The sequence below is a fragment of the Tursiops truncatus genome, chromosome 6 (assembly GCF_011762595.2).
Source record: "Tursiops truncatus isolate mTurTru1 chromosome 6, mTurTru1.mat.Y, whole genome shotgun sequence".
Lineage (NCBI taxonomy): Eukaryota > Metazoa > Chordata > Mammalia > Artiodactyla > Delphinidae > Tursiops > Tursiops truncatus.
In genome coordinates, this window is record NC_047039.1 from 6,300,647 (window position 1) to 6,318,521 (window position 17,875).

The following is a 17,875-nucleotide window of genomic DNA, read 5'->3' on the forward strand; positions in this document are numbered from 1 at the left end:
TAAATTCCTTTTTGAACTCTCTCAAGTCAATCCTTAGCTAGGCGTTACCAAAACTTCATCATCGACTAAATTCACATTTGAATTAGCTGACTTTCCAAAGAGACCGTTGTCTCTAGATAAACTACTGGTAGACGGCAACCTGCATATCAGCATCACACCTGGAGCCTTGCTTCTGTACTCTTTAAAGTTTTTAACTTCATTTTTCAAGACAGCTCTAACACTGTAGAAACATGTCAGTGGGAGGGGGGTACTAATTCTTTCATGAATCTCTTAAGGAACCAGGGGATCTTGGCGTGAGGGGGGTGGCAGACCAGCCGGCCGTCTGCGGTTCCGGTTCTGACCTCTTCACCTCGCTCCAGCCCAGCTGCACACATTCTCTATCGACCTCTGCTGGTTATAGCTGGAGGTGCTCCCTTTAAGCGAGAGGAGCGCAAGCCTGATGTATATTGAAATCACCTGGGGAGCTTTTAAAATTCTGATGCCCCAACCAATTAAATCACAGTGTCTGAGGGGTGGGACGCAGACGTCAGTATACTTAAAGCCACGGAGGTGATGCTGACGTTGAGAAACAAGGCTCTGTGCATGGATTCAGGAAAAACTTCACATGTGACACCGCAGAAGCAAAAGCACTCAGAATTTCTTTTTTTTTTAATGTTTGTTTCTTTATGTATTTATTTTTGGCTGCGTTGGGTCTTTGTTGCTGTGCGTGGGCTTTCTCTAGTTTCAGCGAGCGGCGGGGCGGGGGGGGCCCGCTCTTTGTTGCCGTGCGCAGACTTCTCATTGTGGTGGCTTCTGTTGTTGCGGAGCACGGGCTCTAGGCGCGCGGACTTCAGTAGTTGTGGCCCGCGGGCTCAGTAGTTGCGGCACACGGGCTTCAGTAGTTGTGGCTCGCAGGCTCTGGAGCGCAGGCTCAGTAGTCATGGCATGTGGGCTCAGTAGTTGTGGCACACAGGCTTCGTTGCTCCCTGGCATGTGGGATCTTCCCGGGCCAGGGCTCGAACCCGTGTCCCCTGCATTGGCAGGCGGACTCTCAACCACTGCGCCACCAGGGACACCGTGCACTCAGGACTTCTGATGGGAAGATATGTGCAGGGGGTGAGGAAAGAGAGACACCCCTCCCAGAATACCTGTACACACAGCGTCTGTGTTTCCTTGGGACGCTTCTGGAACGTGGCCAACTTAGGTACTGGGTGTGGTTTAAAAGCCCCAGCTGACTCAGTTACAGTCACTAGGGCTTTTTTTTTTTTTTTTTTAATATAGTTTGGAACTCAGCTAAACTTTCACTGAGCAGGAAATACCTAATGGGGGCTGTTGAGTGCAAATCCCAGCCCTGTTCCTCTGGCATTTGGAGCACGAAGCCAGCCTCGGGGTGGGCGATGCCTAACAGCACGGCCACCATGTGGCTGTGTGACCGACAAAACATCATATTCTTCGTACACCAGATAACTGGGAAAACCACACTGTACAACAGGACCTGTTAAGTGCCTCCTTTAGTCACAGGTCCTAGAACCTCCTTGCTCTGACCTGTGACAGTGTGCTTTGGGACTTCCCTGGCGGTCCAGTGGTTAAGACTCCGTGGTTCCAACTGCAAGGGCCATGGGTTCGATCCCTGGTGGGGGAACTAAGATCCAACATGCTGCACAGCGTAGCCAAAAAAATAGGGAAAAAGAAAGAAAACAGCAATATGCTTTATTAAGGGGTCTTTGATAGAGTCGTGTTTATAAGGGGAGAAGTAAAAAAATGCATCCACCTCTTTGTCTTGGAACGGTTAGGCAAGGAAATAGTCTCTTCTTGGCTCCCCCTGGGAAAGGTACCTTCTAATGGGGGCCCTGATTCATGGCCTGCTTCTGTTTCATATTTCAGACCATTTGATTGTTGCCTCAGCTATTTTGAAAACATGAAAATTGGTGTCATAAACTCTGTTGTGGTTGCCTTCATGTACTCACTGTATATCCCCCTCCCTTTTGTGTAGGAAGACAGAGCTGTTAATAACCCCATGCCTGACCGAGGGGGCAATGGACTAGCTCCTGGGGATGACAGATTCAAACCCGTGGTGCCCTGGCCTCATGTTGAAGGAGTAGAAGTGGACTTAGAGTCTATTAGAAGAAAAAACAAGGCCAAACATGAACAAGAGCGCCATGCTGGAGGAGATAACCAGAAAGACATAATGCAGAGGCAGTATCTCACATTTAAGCCTCAGACTTTCACGTACCGTGATCCTGTGCTCCGCCCAGGGGTCCTCGGTAACTTTGAACCCAAAGAGCCCGAGCCTCACGGAGTGGTTGGTGGCCCTGGAGAGAAAGCCAAGCCGTTGGTTTTGGGACCAGAATTCAAACATGCAGTTCAAGCCAGCATTAAAGAGTTTGGATTTAACATGGTGGCGAGTGACATGATCTCCCTGGACCGCAGCGTCAGTGACTTACGACAAGAAGAGTAAGCACAACCCCTCCCCTTTCTGACCTGGGCGCGCGTTTCCATAGATACCTAGACTTACTTAGATGGTTAGAGTGCAAAACATATTTTGTGCCTTCACTGAAAGGGAATAAGAGGGTCTTTGGTCCACGAAGTGGCCAGAAGGGGGAGATCTCCCCATTTGTGTTGTTTTACTGAGGGTGTGGCGTATAAAATTCTGGGGTCTCCTCTACCACTGCTGCTCAAAGTGTTGTCCCCGGACGGGCACCGGTCTGAACTTTCTGTTCCCAGTCCACAGAGAGAAAACGAGCTTGTACCAGTCTGTGAAGTAACTCTTGATAGGAGGTGCTTTAAGTTCACCTGACAATGTGCAAATAACAGAGCTGTCTCTCTCTGTGTGTTGTTTCTCCTTCTGGACAAAGCTCCTTGTCTTGCTGTGGGACGGTAAACAGGAATGCTTCTCGGGATGCCTCTGGAACTAACTGGTTGTTTGCCCTCTTCCGTTCTTACCCTCAGCACTGAAACTGGGAACGGAAGCTCCCGAGTATGTACTGTATAAAAGGCGCCTTCAGACAGGTGAAACCGTAGCCCTCACGTTCAAGTGCTTTTCCTGTAGTGTGATTTAAAACAAAGGGTTTCCAACTCTTGACTTTTGATAGTGGTGATTATTGAATGAACTCAAAGCTTTTTCTCCTTCAGTTTATTCACTAACTGATTCTACTCAGAGGGTCTAAGCAGCTTCCATTAGCTTCCGTGGTGTGGATGCAAGTTTAATTCACTGCTACTACAAAACTTTCCAGATGTATTCCCTGTGATGCGTGGTTAACACAGTCCTCGTTTTAAGAAGTGGACACAGCAGGCGCACGCACACACACACGGTCCCCACAGCAGCATCCTTTATGACCCTGCAGTCAAATTCCGGACCTACCAGAGGGCTACTCCAGAGACTTTGGACCTTCCTATATTGATATGATAGGAGTGAGAGGGGGGTGCATGAAATATGCAGAGAAGAAAGAAAGAGAAGCAGTAGAGAACCAGGGTGGTGAGGGACATAACCTCTAGTACAGAGAAGAATTGGAGCATCTCGGGGGACTGTGAAGGGAGAGTGTGGGAGCAGTTATTCCTGATCAATGCAGAGATTTGCCTGGTCGCAGATTTGCCATATTTAGAAAGAAAAAAAAAATAGCAGATGCTCAGTCAAATTTACTTTCAGTTAAACAATGGAAAATGTTTAGTATAAGTATGTCCCAAGTAGTGTTTGGAATATACTTATACATTAAAAATACTTGTGGTTTATCTGAAAGCCAAATTAACCGTGCATCCTGTATTTTATCTGGCAGCCCCCCTAGGCAGGGGCTGAGGTCGTTGTTATAGAGCGAGAATTGCCGTGCATGGACACTTCAGGACCCCACACGGGATCTGCAGTCCTCCCTGGAGTGCATCCCAGTTACCCGAGACAGTCTCAGACCGTGCGTCTGTCACGGGGGGGGTTCTCGGAGGACCTCTTGATGGCCTTCTCCTTACCATTATGGGGAAGGAAAGGAAGGGGAGAGTCTAACACTGACTTCCTGCTACAGGCCAGGACTTCCTGCAAGTGATCTTATTTGATTCTCACAAGCAAACGGTGAGAGAGTTGCCACGTGTGAATGTGAAGTCTGAGGCTTAGCGCTGTGACTTCTCTGTATCTGCCCAGAGAAATGGCAGAGCTGTGGTCCTACCCCAGGTGGCCCGGTTAGAAAGGACTTCTCCCTGCTCTGCCCCATCCTTTCGTGGACAGTGTGGACCAGGGCAGGGTGGCCATCCCAGGGGGAGCTCAGCGTGGAAACGGAGATTTTAGCACATGAATTAAATATAAAAGATACACAAGTAAAACACCAGTTTGAAAATCAGTTTAAAATCTAGCTCACTCTTCGGTATAAGAAATGTGCTAAGATGTAGGATATCAATAGAAAACCAACAAGGACCTACTGTATAGCACAGGGAACTATACTCAGTATCTTGAAATAACCTATAATGGAAGAGAATCTGAAAAAGAACAGATATATTCATATGTATATATATATGTACATATGTGAGTGAATCACTTTGCTGTACACCTGAAACATTGTAAATCAACTATAATTTTAAAAAAGGAAGAAAGAAGCATGCCAAGAAGATCAAAGGCATACATGCATACACGGCAGGGCAGCGCCCAGGACTAGCGTGGTTCTCGGTGGCTCCCCCTCCTGCGCCCCTCACATCCCTTCTGTCCCCCAGGCCTCTTCTTCCTGCCACCACGCTCCGTCTCCAGTCCACCCTTCCACCTCCCCTGTCACCAGCCACGGCCACGCCACTGTCATCTCTCCTAGAACCCCGCCAGCGCCTCCTGCCTGTTCACACCTAGCCCGGGTAACATCATTCTTTGCCTTCCCAGAGCACCTAGAATAAAACGTTCCGGGCCTGCCCACCTCGCTCTGGCCGTGCGTCTTCTCCCGCGGGGGGGCGTTTGCACGCCCCCCCCCCCCGACCTCCCTCACCTCTGTGGGCTTTTTCCTTCCTCTGTGGCCCCTTCCCAACCCTCAGGCTCCGTCAGACTCTCTGGCCTGCTTTATTTTCCATTACTCCTCTCTGGCCGTTTCATTCCTAGTATCTCTCAAATTTTATAATTAGACATTGGTTAATTTAGCTATTGACTGTCTTTCTTACTAGATGATAAGGTCCCGAGAGCAAGGAATTTGTCTGTTTTCTTCACCAGCTACTTCCAGTAAGTGACACCCAGGAGCTTGGCCGTGTCCAGTGGTGAACATCTGTTGAGAGAGTGAATGAATGAGTGAGTGAATGAAGGAGTCCGCTGGGATCAGACCTTGGCTCCATTACCAGACGCGAGATCTCAGACCAGCTCCTTACCCTCCCTATCAGTTACCTGATCCATCACGTGGGTCTACCCATGCCTACCCCCTGGATTGGCATTGGGATTAAAGGACATAATAGACTAAAAGTCGTACCACACGCCTGGGGGTTAGAAACTTAAGTATTAGTGGCTGTTTCTTTCTTAATTGCTGTGGCACTTTCTTCAGGTCACAGTTTGTCTACCCTTGAATGTTTCTGTAACTATGCAGCTTTGAGGTCCTCTGTTGCTTTTTGGAAAGTGTGGATTCCCCCCACACCGCCGTGTCTGCATCATCTTGCATCTCCTCGCACCTCCCTTGATGGCAAAGCCTTCGTGCCCTTTGATGATTTCAGACATGCCAGGCGCCTCTGAAGCTCCCATCTCTCTGGGTCTTGCTCTCCTACAGTCGTCTTTCTTCCTGCCTTTCGCTGTCTTTCCTAACTGCATTGCCCCCCAACCCGTCACCTTCCTTCTTTTCTTCTTTCCTCTAATGTTCCTTCCTTCCTCCTGCCATGCCTTTCCATAGGCTGATCATTTCTTTGTTCTTTTCTCTGGCATAACTGGAGCAGCGCTTAGAAATAAGATTATTGCATGTTCCTGCAAGGATTGTGTCCCCAGTCAGATAAAAGGACCGAGGCTATCTTAGCAGATGATCCTAAACCCCTTTCTAAAATTCTGTGTTAGTGAGAAAACTTTTGTTTATACTCAAAATGTGCAAACATACTCCCAGAAGATTTTTTAACTCAATCCAGATTATTTTTTAAATTTGATTCTTTCTCACCCTTTTTTAAAAAATGGGATAGGCTTCTTTCCTGTTTGAACACTGTAAAATTCAGTGTAGACTCGTAAATAATTTCTAAGTTGAGTTATTCATAATTTAGAACGTGGTCAATCTTAAGAGTTTTCGCCAAAATAAAAAGGTCAACAGCAAATACAGCACTGCTAATTTTCACGTAGTATCTGATGTGCATATTAGCACTTTTCTGCTCTACCGGCAAAGGGAAAGCATCCCACGGGCCCACCTCACACACACGCCCTCCCTCACACTCGGTCCCCCCGGAGCACGTACTGCACAGGGCTTGAATCTCCGCAGCTGTGGGATCTAGGCCTGATTAGCCTGCTCTCTTGCCTCTGTCACGCATAATGAGCCACCTGCCACGCTTGGAAACCCAGCTTCGAGCTGTTTGTCCAGTTACAACATCTGCCCCTGGTTCACTCGCTCGTTCTTGTGGCCGTTCCCTCCGGCTTTTCGGATGAAAAGCAGGACAGAACTGCCCAGCTGCCAGTGTGACTCAGGCTCACGTCTGTTGCAGCTTTGAATCACATCCCCGGGCTGAGTCACTTACTGGCTGTTGATCGCTCATTAGGAGGGTGAGTAACAGTGTTTGGAGGGAACGGGAGGCCTCCTTCTTTTCTAAAGGCTTGAGCCAAGAATGACCTCACCTGTCTTCACGCTTGTGTTCTATAAAAAAACATACATGATTTTCTGCACAGCTCAGCGGAGATGGAGTCTCTCCAATAAACGAGGCACTGTGCTAGCCCGTCAGGGATGCAGCAATAAGAAAGTACAGTCCCTGCCTTCAAGGGGCTCGCCATCTATCCCTGGGGAGAAGGGAAAGGTTACCGCGACGTAAAGAGCCTGAGGGAAGGAGAGGGGGGCCGCGCTGAGTTACAGGGAAGTCAGGAAAGGATTTACGGGGTGAGCACTAGGGACGGGCCCGTCGATGAGGAGGTTTCCCAGGAGGAGGTTACAGGTGTAGAGGGCAGGACGGTAGACGTGGACCGGGAGGAAGTCCGGTGCCGTGGCTTACGTGGATGGGGCAGTGAGTGCAGAGACATAGAGACACAGCTGGTAGGACAGAGAGGGTGGCGTTTGCAGGCCCCCAGTGCCGCTCTTCACAGTCTGCACTGAATGCGGTGCAGGGAAGACCCACTGAAGGGGTACCGAGAGAACTTGAGGAGTGTCAGGCTGCTGGGGTGTCCGGAGCGGGTGGGGGCCTGACCTGGTAGATGGTCCGTAGTATCACAGTAGGAACCTGAGTGAAGGCCCCAGAACCAGACTAAGGAGACTCAGGGGGAGAACAAGAGTTAGAACAGGAGGTGCCGGCAGCTGACGGAGGGGAAGGAGGAATCAGACATCGGTACAAGGCTTTGAAGCTCAGAAACAGGGAGAAGGCCACCACTGACCAAGGAGGGGGCAGGATCAGAACAAGCTGCTCTGCACAGAGCACCTGTGCCCCAGACCTGGGCCTCGGGCGAGTGCCCCTCCCCCGTGCTGAGCCCCGCAGGGGGCCGAGCCCACTTGTGGGAAGTGCTGTTTGCGGTTACCTTAGGTTTTCTTCTAATAAAGCGTAGGATTTTATTTCCTTTACTGTGAACTAACGGCGGATGCAAATATGTGGAAATTATTCTTGCCCTTTCTCTGCCCAAGAAGGCAGACAAACAGGGGTATCTAATCCAAGCTATTTTGTTTCAAACAAATGAATTAATAAGTATCTTGACTTGTTGAACAAATTCATCTGCTTCTACTGTTTAACCTTTCCTCCTGCCTGCACTCCTGTTGCATTTCTATTTTGTAGAAAGCTATCTCAGTTGCATTGACAGAGCGAAATAATAGATGTTAAAGTGCTTCAAAAACTCTAAGAGCCATGCAAATGTTAATATGATTGTTAATAACTTTGTTAAGCTTGTCTGTGAGAAACTGAGGTGGTTTTTTAAAGATACTATACACTGACATTCCTGCCTTATACACTAGGTAATTCTCTTCTTACCTGATACCAGAATACTGATATTTAATTTTATTTAAGGTAGTTATGGTCGTGAGCTTTTTTCATTCTCCGTCTGTGTTAAGGGCTTTCTTTGATACCTTTGTGTAGAATATAGTAATATAATTTATCAAATAGTTGGTATTTTCAAAATAGGCTATAGGGTTCTTTTCTAATTTCAGTTCCTATACATTGTGACCCATGGGTTTCCATTAACACTGACTAAATGTAAGGAGCCGCTCGTAAGAGGTTAAAACGAATTATTAGAATTGTCTGTGCATCATGGACACACATGTGTATGGGATCACGTATGTGCACATGCACTTCAGTGCTGCGTCCTAGTTTCTGTTAGCACAGTGAGCGCTGGTTCTGTACGACGCCATGCAAACGGCACGGGTCGCGACCGTTGGCGTGCACCCCTTCCCTCTCTCGGATTTTACCCAAAGCACGTCTCATTTTCCAGACTGCAGTTGGGCAGCAGTAGAGCTAATCTGCAGGAAGCACATTTGACATTGGTTTCAGGTGACCTGCAGTGGACATGGCTGCTTTTACATCCAAAAAGTGTTGCTTTCTAACTGGCCTGAAAGTTTTTACTCTTGGGAGCCACTTTTTTCTGAGTTCAGAGGTTTTCCACATGAACTTTAAGCATAAATTGTGTTCTGATACTTAGTTTCTTTTCTTCTTTCTCTTCTAAACATACACGTCTGAAACCACACACACACAACACACACACACACCACACACACACAACCACACACACACACCACACACACACACCACACACACACGCCACACACACACGCCACACACACACACCACACACACACACCACACACACCACACACACACCACATACACACACACCACATACACCACACACACCACGCACACCACACACACACACACCCCACACACACCACACACACACACACACACCACACACACACACACACACACACACACAGACACACACAGACACACACACACTCTGCACTTTGGGATTTTCTCAATGATGGGGGCACAGCCGATTTTTGTTCCAGGTCCTGGCTGACCACAGGAGCCGTATTTAGCCAAATGGGAGTTACTGGAGCTATTGGGGTGACTTAGGTCACCCCCAGTTCACACAGCAGTTTAGAGGGTTGCCTCCAGAAACTGGACATGGAGGTCATCTGCTGCTCCGGGCCACCGTTAGCAGGGTACCAGCAGCCTCGAACCCCCCTCCTCAGCAGCCTGCAGGGGTGGCTCCCGTCCCCAGGGGGGACGTTTCTGTACTGCCGAGACCCCATGTGATCACTGAGGTCTCTCCCATGAACATAGCTTCATCTCCCCACACACCCCACCCACCACGTTACAAAAGGACAGGGTTTGCCTGGTAAAAGTGTAACCCCGGGTGCTTGACTTGTTTTCGCACAGCTCTCCACCCCCAACCGGGAGTTTACAGTAAGTCCCTGGAGGCTAGCTGTGTGCATGGAGGCACTGCGAGGTACCTGGTTACATCCCACCCCAGTGACAGAGTCAGGGAGACCTTGACTCTTTCTTTCTCTCCAGGGTGAGTTTCCCACCCATCCAGAGCTCTGACATGGAGATGAAGGGGGGGAGGGTTTTGGTACCCTTTCCTACTAGAGCATCTGAGATTTGGAGCTGACGGTCATTTCAGAGTGTTTGGTCATTATCCTCTGCTAAAAAGTCATCAGTCGCTCAGCAGGGAGCGTCTGAACTGCCACAGTGCCCGGTGGACGTCAGGCATGGGCCCTTCCACCCGGAGGCTGGCACGACCCCTGGTGCTTCGGCCACCAGACCGTCAGATTCAGCCTGGTCCCTCACTGTGTCCCCTGTGCGTAGGGCCCTCGGGTGTTTGGTAAACAGGGAAGTGGTCCTGGGGGTCCTCCATTTCCTCCTGCGTGGTGATGTTTGGAGGTGGGCCGGCAAGGTGTCCCACAGTTAAAGTGACCGCCAGGACAGTGTATTTATGAAGATCCGGAGAAGAAAGTCTTTCTCTCTAGCGCCAGGAACGGGGTGAGGTCCTCAGGACACTGGCGCTGCACTGTGCTGGGCGGCGTGGACCCTAGGGGTCCCCGAGAAGCCAAGCAGAACATGATGGAGGAGAAAGGCTGCCCTGGACCACCTTTTAGTTCTGGTATCACTGCCCTGCGCTAGAAGATAATATCTCCCAGGACCTGCACAAGGAGAAGATGAGCCCCCGGGCTTTAAGGCTGCGCGGATGCAAGGGATGAGCTGTGATGAAACTGCACGTTGGTAGCGATTTTAACTGATTGACTTTGGTTTCTTTAGGGCCCTGGTCCCCATGCGCCCTGGGTTTCCAGTGGTCTGGTCCTAGCCCTGTTGTTCCTTTAAGTCCTCTTTCTTCCTTCCTTCCTCCATTCCTTCCTCCCTTCCTTCCTTCCTTCCTTCCTTTGTTTTCTTCTTTTTTCTCTTTCTTTCTGCATGATTTTACAAAACAGAAGGCCTTCCAGGGGAAAAAATGTGTATGGCATTGGAGCAGAAGTGCGCCTGTTGCAGTGAGTCAAAGCCAAACACCCAGCGAGGTGCTGCCCACACTTAAGAGGCATCATCTACCTGAAGCTGGCTATTTTTAGGCCACGCATAAACCAACCGTTTGTTCTGGAAGCACAGTACCAGCAACCACCAGCTGGGCCCGGGGCGAGTACGTAGGCATTTTTACTGATCAGGCTCCAGGAGAGAAGGCCAGCCATGCGAGTGGGTGTAGGTGAGGTGGGACCAGTCAGGCAGGGGCTGTCCAGAGAGCAAGAGAACAGCTGTCGTGGGGGCCTGCCGTGCAGGGGGGCAGTTCTGACAGCTCCCCCTCCGGGCGGGGAAGGTCCCTGGGGAGAGCTGTGAGGTGGGTCAGCAGCGCTGTTTCCTCTCAAGCAGGGCCTGGGGGAGGAGCAACAGGAATAACTTGTATGACTCCCTGGGTACACTTGTCAGTAAGTCCATCACCTTTGCTCACTTGAAGCCAAATATGTTAAAAATGCACTTAGTATCACAAATAGAATTGCTCTTTTGTCATCCTTGCAACATACAAGAGGAACAAGTTATTACATGAGTTAAAATGATATAAAAACACAGTTCACATTCAGTAATATCTTTAGTTCATCACTGGGAAATGGCCACGGTTTTGCGTTCCTCTTCATGGAATCCCAGGGGAGCGTCCACTGTCCCAAACGTAGCCAATGTGGAGGAGACTCATTTTTTAATAACCCAGTAACTCGCTGTAGAATGAGCACTGCCGTTTCAATCAGAAGCAAAACACCTGCACGTACTGCAGAAAGGCAAGTCCCAGCGAGCAAACCAGAGCCGGGAAAAAGGGCTCCGGAGACAGATCTGAGCGCCTGAGCTCCAGGTTCCTAAGACCCTGGGGATACGCCACGGTCCCCGCAGACGCAGGAGGTTGGGGGTGGGGGGGGTCTCCCGCGAAAGACGGGACCGCCCCGCGCTTGCGTCGCGTCTCGCGAGGCAGGCGCTCCCCCCAGCGGCGGACGCGCTCGGTGCAGGCCTGCTGGGGCTTCTCCTGGGAGAGCGGGGAGCAGCAGGACGGGGGAAGCCCGCGAACTCCTTCCTGCCGGCTGTCCCTCCGGGCCGTGTGAACGCCGGCTGAATGGGGAAGTAGCATCGGGTGCTCTTATTCAAGGCACACCGCGAAGGGTCTGTCCTGAGCAGAGGCTGAAGCCACCTCGGTTGGGGTCTGGCTGCCTGTGGCACCGTGGCGCAGCCTCGGCTGGGGCCGAGCGCGGGCTGGGACGGTGCCGTGACCGCAGGACTCCAGGCTCCAGCCCCGGGGCGCTCATTTACACTTGTTCAAGCGGTGGGGATGTTTCTCGGTCGCCTTACCTGAGGTCCAAGCCTGTCTTTTACTCCCAGATGAGGAGCTGTCGCCGCGATGCCGCTTCTTCGTTCCGTACTTCTCCGTTGCAGCGGCTGGTGGAGAAAGGGGTGCTCAGTTAGTGCCCGTGGGGGTCAACAGCACCCTTGTGCACTTGTGGAGCGCCTGCTGTATGTCTGGCAGTGAGCTCCGTTCTCTGACACGCTGTCTCCCATCCTCATAACTGTGCGGAAACAGCGTTATTATTATTATTTTTTCTCTGTATTTGTAGAGGATGGAACTGAGTCTCAGAAGCAGATAACTTGAAGGTCACATTAACTAGAAGATTGGGGTGGCGGGATCCCAGTTCGGGCTTCCACACCGCTTTGCCTTGTTAGTGACGCTAAACCAGTGGCCCGGGGCAGCAGGGTCGGGGGTGGAGGTGGATATTACAGTATATACATCACATTAACTGTTTGAAAGAGGAGAACAGAAAGTTAGAAAAAGGTAAAAGGCAGAGGCCTTATATGTCATTACTGCAGGATCCTTTCCTGCTTCTAAGCCGGGTTTTCTCTGTCTCGGCACTACTGATGGTCTCTGTCAGGCGGACTGTCCTGTGCCTTGTAGGATGTTCAACCTCATCTCTGGACTGTGCCCACCCAACCGATGCCTGTGACACACACCGCCCCTCCCTGTCTTTAACTGTGACAGCCCAGAGTGTCTCCAGACTGTGCCACATGGCCCTGTAGGGCAGAATCCCCCCTGGTTAATAATCCCTACTGCTCTAAGGGGCCAGTCAAGGTAACGTTGGCCAGAGGTGCCAAGCAGGGGTGGAGGGTGTGTAACACAGTGGAAAGAACAGAGATGGGACTTAGAACATTGTGGGGACAGCAGGCACAGATCGGTTGAACCGCCAGATAAATGAAGGTGAAATGAAGTTAGGTATTAGCAGCGAGGGTTTTGTGATGGGTCTCAGGCTACATCATGGCAGAACATCTGAACATTATCAGTGGTGTTTCAGTAATCATTCCTGGACACATGGGTCTCTTTCTCTTTCTCTCTCTCTCTCTCTCTTAATATGACAAACACTGGGGGTGGAATGGAGATAGCCGCCCGTCATCCCACTGTAAAAAGGCCCTATCCTGCCCTTTACCTCGTCCACCTTTCAGTCAGTGGGGGCCACTGATGACGCTTTCAGAATTTGGTGCATATTTCTCTGAGCTTTATTCTAAGTTATTCAACCCATTCCCTTGAATTATCCCTTGTTTCCATTCCCTTTCCTTCTAATCGGGAGAATTACTAATACTTGCGAGTGAAATTATTCCAAGTAACGAGAAAAATATTGATGATGCTTATATTCTTGACCTCTGAAGATAATTTTGTACCGTACTTATCTGGGTCATTGTAGGAATTGATATTTTAGTTACATATCAGCAAGTATTGGAATGAATTATGTGAAAGTAGAACATGTAACAGTCCACCTGTTTTAACAGCTTGGCCTGTTCATAGCCTATAGACCAGCAATTCTTCACCTTCTTGGTCAGGCCCCCTTTACCTGCTTAAAAATTATCGATAGCCCCAGATTATTAAGGTTTTTTTATATGGGCTATCTCTATCACAATTTACCATACTGAAATTAAAACAGAAGTTTTAAATTCAAATAATAATAAGAAAAAGCTATTACATGTTAACATATTTTATGAAAAATAACTAAATTTTCCAAAAAAAAAGTCTGGTAAGAGTAGAATTGCCCTGGATTTTTTCCAGTGCCTTGAATGTCTGGTTTGTAGAAGACTGCTGAATTCTGCGTTCAGTCTGTGCCCATATGCTGTCTTGGATGAAGAAAATCTGGCCTTGCACAGACTTGTAATTGGAAAAAGGAGTGCTTTCAATCTAATCTCCTTTTCAGATAGTTGTAGATATTCTTCGTTGATACTACACCAAAACACAAGTGGTAGCTTTTTTAAAGTAATTGCCATGTAGAATCTGAATCCCTCAGAGGACCCTTCCCTACCCTGTTGTTAGTCGGTCTCGCCCTTAGACGGGCCTTCTGCTCTTACATGACGTTGTAGCATCACGTGTTGGCCATCTGGAAAATACTGGTTTCCTGAGCAATGCAGATCTTCCAGATACTGACAGTTTCATTGTACTGTAAGCACAACAAAGCCCCACGTGTTAATGTCATCATCGATCTCATCAGAAAAGTCTTCAACTCCTGGGATGCTGTCATAATTCCAAGAGCCTAAGTTTTGCTTGAAAGTTCAAGTTTTATCATCGGCAGCGAATAATGTCAGTTGTTTTCCTTGAAGTGACAGGCTCCCTTCATCTGTGTTTGAGGAAATGCCAGATCCCCAAGCCTGGCTGGCCTCGGTTTGTCTGCAGGTCCCTTCAAGTGCAGCGGCGTTCTGTGAGGGACTCGGTGGGTTCGGGAGCTCAGGCGCATGGTGTTCATCCTCGAGATGACCGCCGTCCTCGGTGGGAACAGAAACCCTTTCTGCACGCCTCCCACCTGTCTCACAGGACGTTGAAGCATGTGCTCAGGGCTGAGATTGAGTAAAAATTATAAACCCTCCCCAAGGAAGACTCACTCCTTCATCCAGGACATGCAGTGTAAGCAGCACTGGCTTTAACGCTGGCTGTGGCAGGGTGAGGGGCATCACCATCACAGGAACCTGCTGGTGCCATTACCTTGCTTTGCCTTAAGGCACCAGCGATTTTACCCACCTTTGCTTTTGTGCCATCAGATTAAAGATCAACATAGTAAAAAGGTACTAAGGTCTTAATATTATCATGAAAATATCTTGACCTAACCGAAAAGTGTCTTGGGGCCCCAGGGATCTGTGGACCGTACTTTGTGAACCACTGTTACAGATTTTTAGAATCAACTAGATGAATAATAAAAATAATGAGACTTCAAAAAAAAATTGTCGGGCTTCCCTGGTGGCGCAGTGGTTGAGAGTCCGCCTGCCGATGCAGGGAACACGGGTCCGTGCCCTGATCCGGGAAGATCCCACAGGCCGCAGAGCGGCTAGGCCCGTGAGCCATGGCTGCTGAGCCTGCGCGTCCGGAGCCTGTCCTCCGCAACGGGAGAGGCCATAACAGTGAGAGGCCCGCGTAGCGCAAAAAAAAAAAAAAATTGTCGTCTTCAGTCTTCTAGTTTTATCGTTGACGAATACAGTGACATTTTATAAAGTTCAAGGAGATCTTTTCTACCTGATTCGTTGGTAATTTCACCAGATTCTAGGGTTATCAATGATTTAGATCATTAAATCCTTAATCCAAAATTTAATTGAACTCTATTTTAATTAATTGATAAATAAGAACTTGATTTTATATTACAGAAGTGCTAGAACATCTACAAAAGGGTAGGTGGCCTGACAGTATGAATGAGATCCTATCTCTAATTACATGGGACTAAGGGATAAAGTAATAGCCAAAAAAAAAGAAAGAAAAAAGACCAGCTTTACTATTCTTGGGACAGCAGTGTTTTCAAATGGTATGATGCGATCAGCCCCCAAATTTGGAGTAGTTTACCGTCATCGTAATAATTTAAATGATTCAGAAAAGGAACTCATGGGAGAAAACAGGGATTCAGACCCCAAGGTTCAAAGTTCAACAGTTTATTAGTTGGATACTTTATTAAATCAATATTTTGTATTGATCACAATTTCAGGAATTCATAGCACAGTGCACACGAGTTGTCTATGTTTTCTAAATTCTACAGATAATATAAATTATCATATAATTGTATCATATAAATGTATCATAAAATGAGGTCAGTAGTATTAACATGATGAAAACGTTTGGTCAGACATGATTCAGGTGACCTAAGTTAGCTTCTAAACTGCTCACTCATTGGTTGGGGACATCTATAAAGCTAGTCCATGCAACACCTTCCCCCTAAGCAAATTACCAGACAGAAAATGGTGCTTTATCATCTGCAGTTTTTATATAGACAAAAAAAATTAAGTTTTGGAGTTAAAATTAGTCTTGGGACCAATTTTTTTTTTTTTTTTTTTTTTTTTTTTTACTGTATGCGAGCCTCTCACTGTTGTGGCCTCTCCTGTTGCAGAGCACAGCCTCCGGACACGCAGGCTCAGCGGCCATGGCTCACGAGCCTAGCCGCTCCGCGGCATGTGGGATCTTCCCAGACCGGGGCACGAACCCGTGTCCCCTGCATCGGCAGGCGGACTCTCAACCACTGCGCCACCAGGGAAGCCTGGGACCAAGTTTTTAATGAGGGAACTATAGCAACCTGAGGACTTGCCATGCATTGATTATTTTCACCCCCTCTTGCATTTAAACAAAAGTCTTCTATATAATACCTGAGTAGTCAGAAGGCACTTATTATTTCTATTCTAATGATTGCAAAACTTTGAGCAGGCATACAATGGAATCAGAAGAATGCACTCAAAGCCATAGTAACTAAGACTAAGACGTGAGTGGTTATGATACAGGACAAAATGTCATCGATAAGACAAAGCAGACCCTGCGGGACGACCGAATTGTCTTCTTTGTCCCATCAGTATCCACTATGAAGTGTAACACGCGGATGACACAGCTCTGTCCTGACAGGGCGGGAGTTCTCTGAGGACACACCGCCCCACAGTCCTCTCTGAGTCTCGTTTCCTCATCTGTAAAGAGACAGGGTGGTCAGTGTTTTTAGTTCATTTCCTGCACAGAGTCGGCAGAAGCCTCTCTGCCGACGGCTTTCTAGGGAGCACCTCTGTGCTCTGGTTCTCGCATCTCCTTGAAACCACCCCCCGGCTCCTCCGTCTGGTTTGGAAACCACTGAACTAGGCGTCCACCAAGGTCTTTTCTGTTTTCAAAGTACTTTTTTCTACGTTTCTACATCCTCCCCTGGGTCTTCCTCACGTTCCTCTAGATGCAGAGCCAAGTAGAACCAGCCAGCAAGCAGCTGGTGTGCAGCTGTTATCACTCCAGCTGAGCCGAGTGTGGGTACCGCCTCTTTCTGCCCCCGGGGGCCCTGAGGCCCTACCAGGTGTGACAGCTCTTCCTGGAAAGTCACAATAGATGCAGAATCCAGGCAGAGGCACGTGCTGCATCGTTTCCAGCCCTGCAGCAACATGACACTGTCCTGCCCTGGCGGGGAGACCTCAGGCCGGCCGGCAGGTGAGGTCCTCAGGGTGAGCCAGGACCCCAGGCTCACCCTTCTTTGGTTTCCACAGAAGGAGGAAGGGGACCAGGACGGATGAACCAGGAGGCAGTCAGCCATTCCGTGTCACCAAGACCAACCCTGCCAGCATCTCCAGGACAGGATCCTGTTGGGAGAGCTGCCCCTGTTACCCTTCCTGCGTGCCAGCCCCGGGGGTGGAGGAAGCCCATTTTGCCGCATCGACCAAGGAAGGGGTCCCCTCTTTCCCCTTCCAGAGGCAGCTACTGTTTGGTGAATATTTGTCATGTTCTTTCCGCACGCAAAGTGCATACGTATATTCATGGTTTTTAGAGCATGAAAGACTTGCTTTATGTTCTGAAAGCTCATCACTCCCTGCGCTTCCTCGTGTGGCTTATGCTGGAGCCTCAGCAGCCTCTGCCCCGTGATGACACGGTTAGCAAACCAGCAGTCACAGTGGATGGGAACCAGGGCCCGAGATCCCACTTTCGCGATCACATGGCAGCTTTCGCAGGGAATGGCGCGGGCACCTTAGGAGCCGTGCTCGTCATCTGTGGAATATTCCATTGACTCAGAATTCTAGAGCCAAAGGGGGCCGGAGAGGTCACTGTTCCTTCATTTCGTGGACAGGGAACTGGAAATCCAGAGCAGGCACGTCTCCAGGATGACCCAGCCACAGGAGGCGTGCTGTCTCCCTGGGCCTCTCTCCACACGTGTAGAAGGCCAGGGAGGTCTGCTCATCAGAGTCGTGTAAGCATGTTATCTGTGCTCTGTGTTTATGAAGCGTCTTTGCAGTAATAAAATGTTCTACTTAGGAACAAAAGGGGAGTATCCTTTTATTTATTTATTTCACGTCCTTATTGGAGTATAAT

At 49.0% G+C, this 17,875-nt stretch overlaps 1 protein-coding gene across 5 annotated transcripts in view; it reads left to right on the forward strand.

The window, feature by feature from the left end:
* GALNT7 (polypeptide N-acetylgalactosaminyltransferase 7) overlaps positions 1-17,875 on the forward strand; it is a 117,598-nt gene that overhangs the window by 55,325 nt on the left and 44,398 nt on the right. For all 5 annotated transcript variants that reach the window (XR_002175832.3, XM_073805750.1, XM_019932352.3 and 2 more), the window contains exon 2: positions 1,973-2,433. Coding sequence is in view for 4 of the 5 variants with exons in the window: in XM_019932352.3 (XP_019787911.1) it covers positions 1,973-2,433 (461 nt within the window). In the remaining variant the exon portion in view is untranslated. The remainder of the gene's footprint in view (positions 1-1,972; positions 2,434-17,875) is intronic.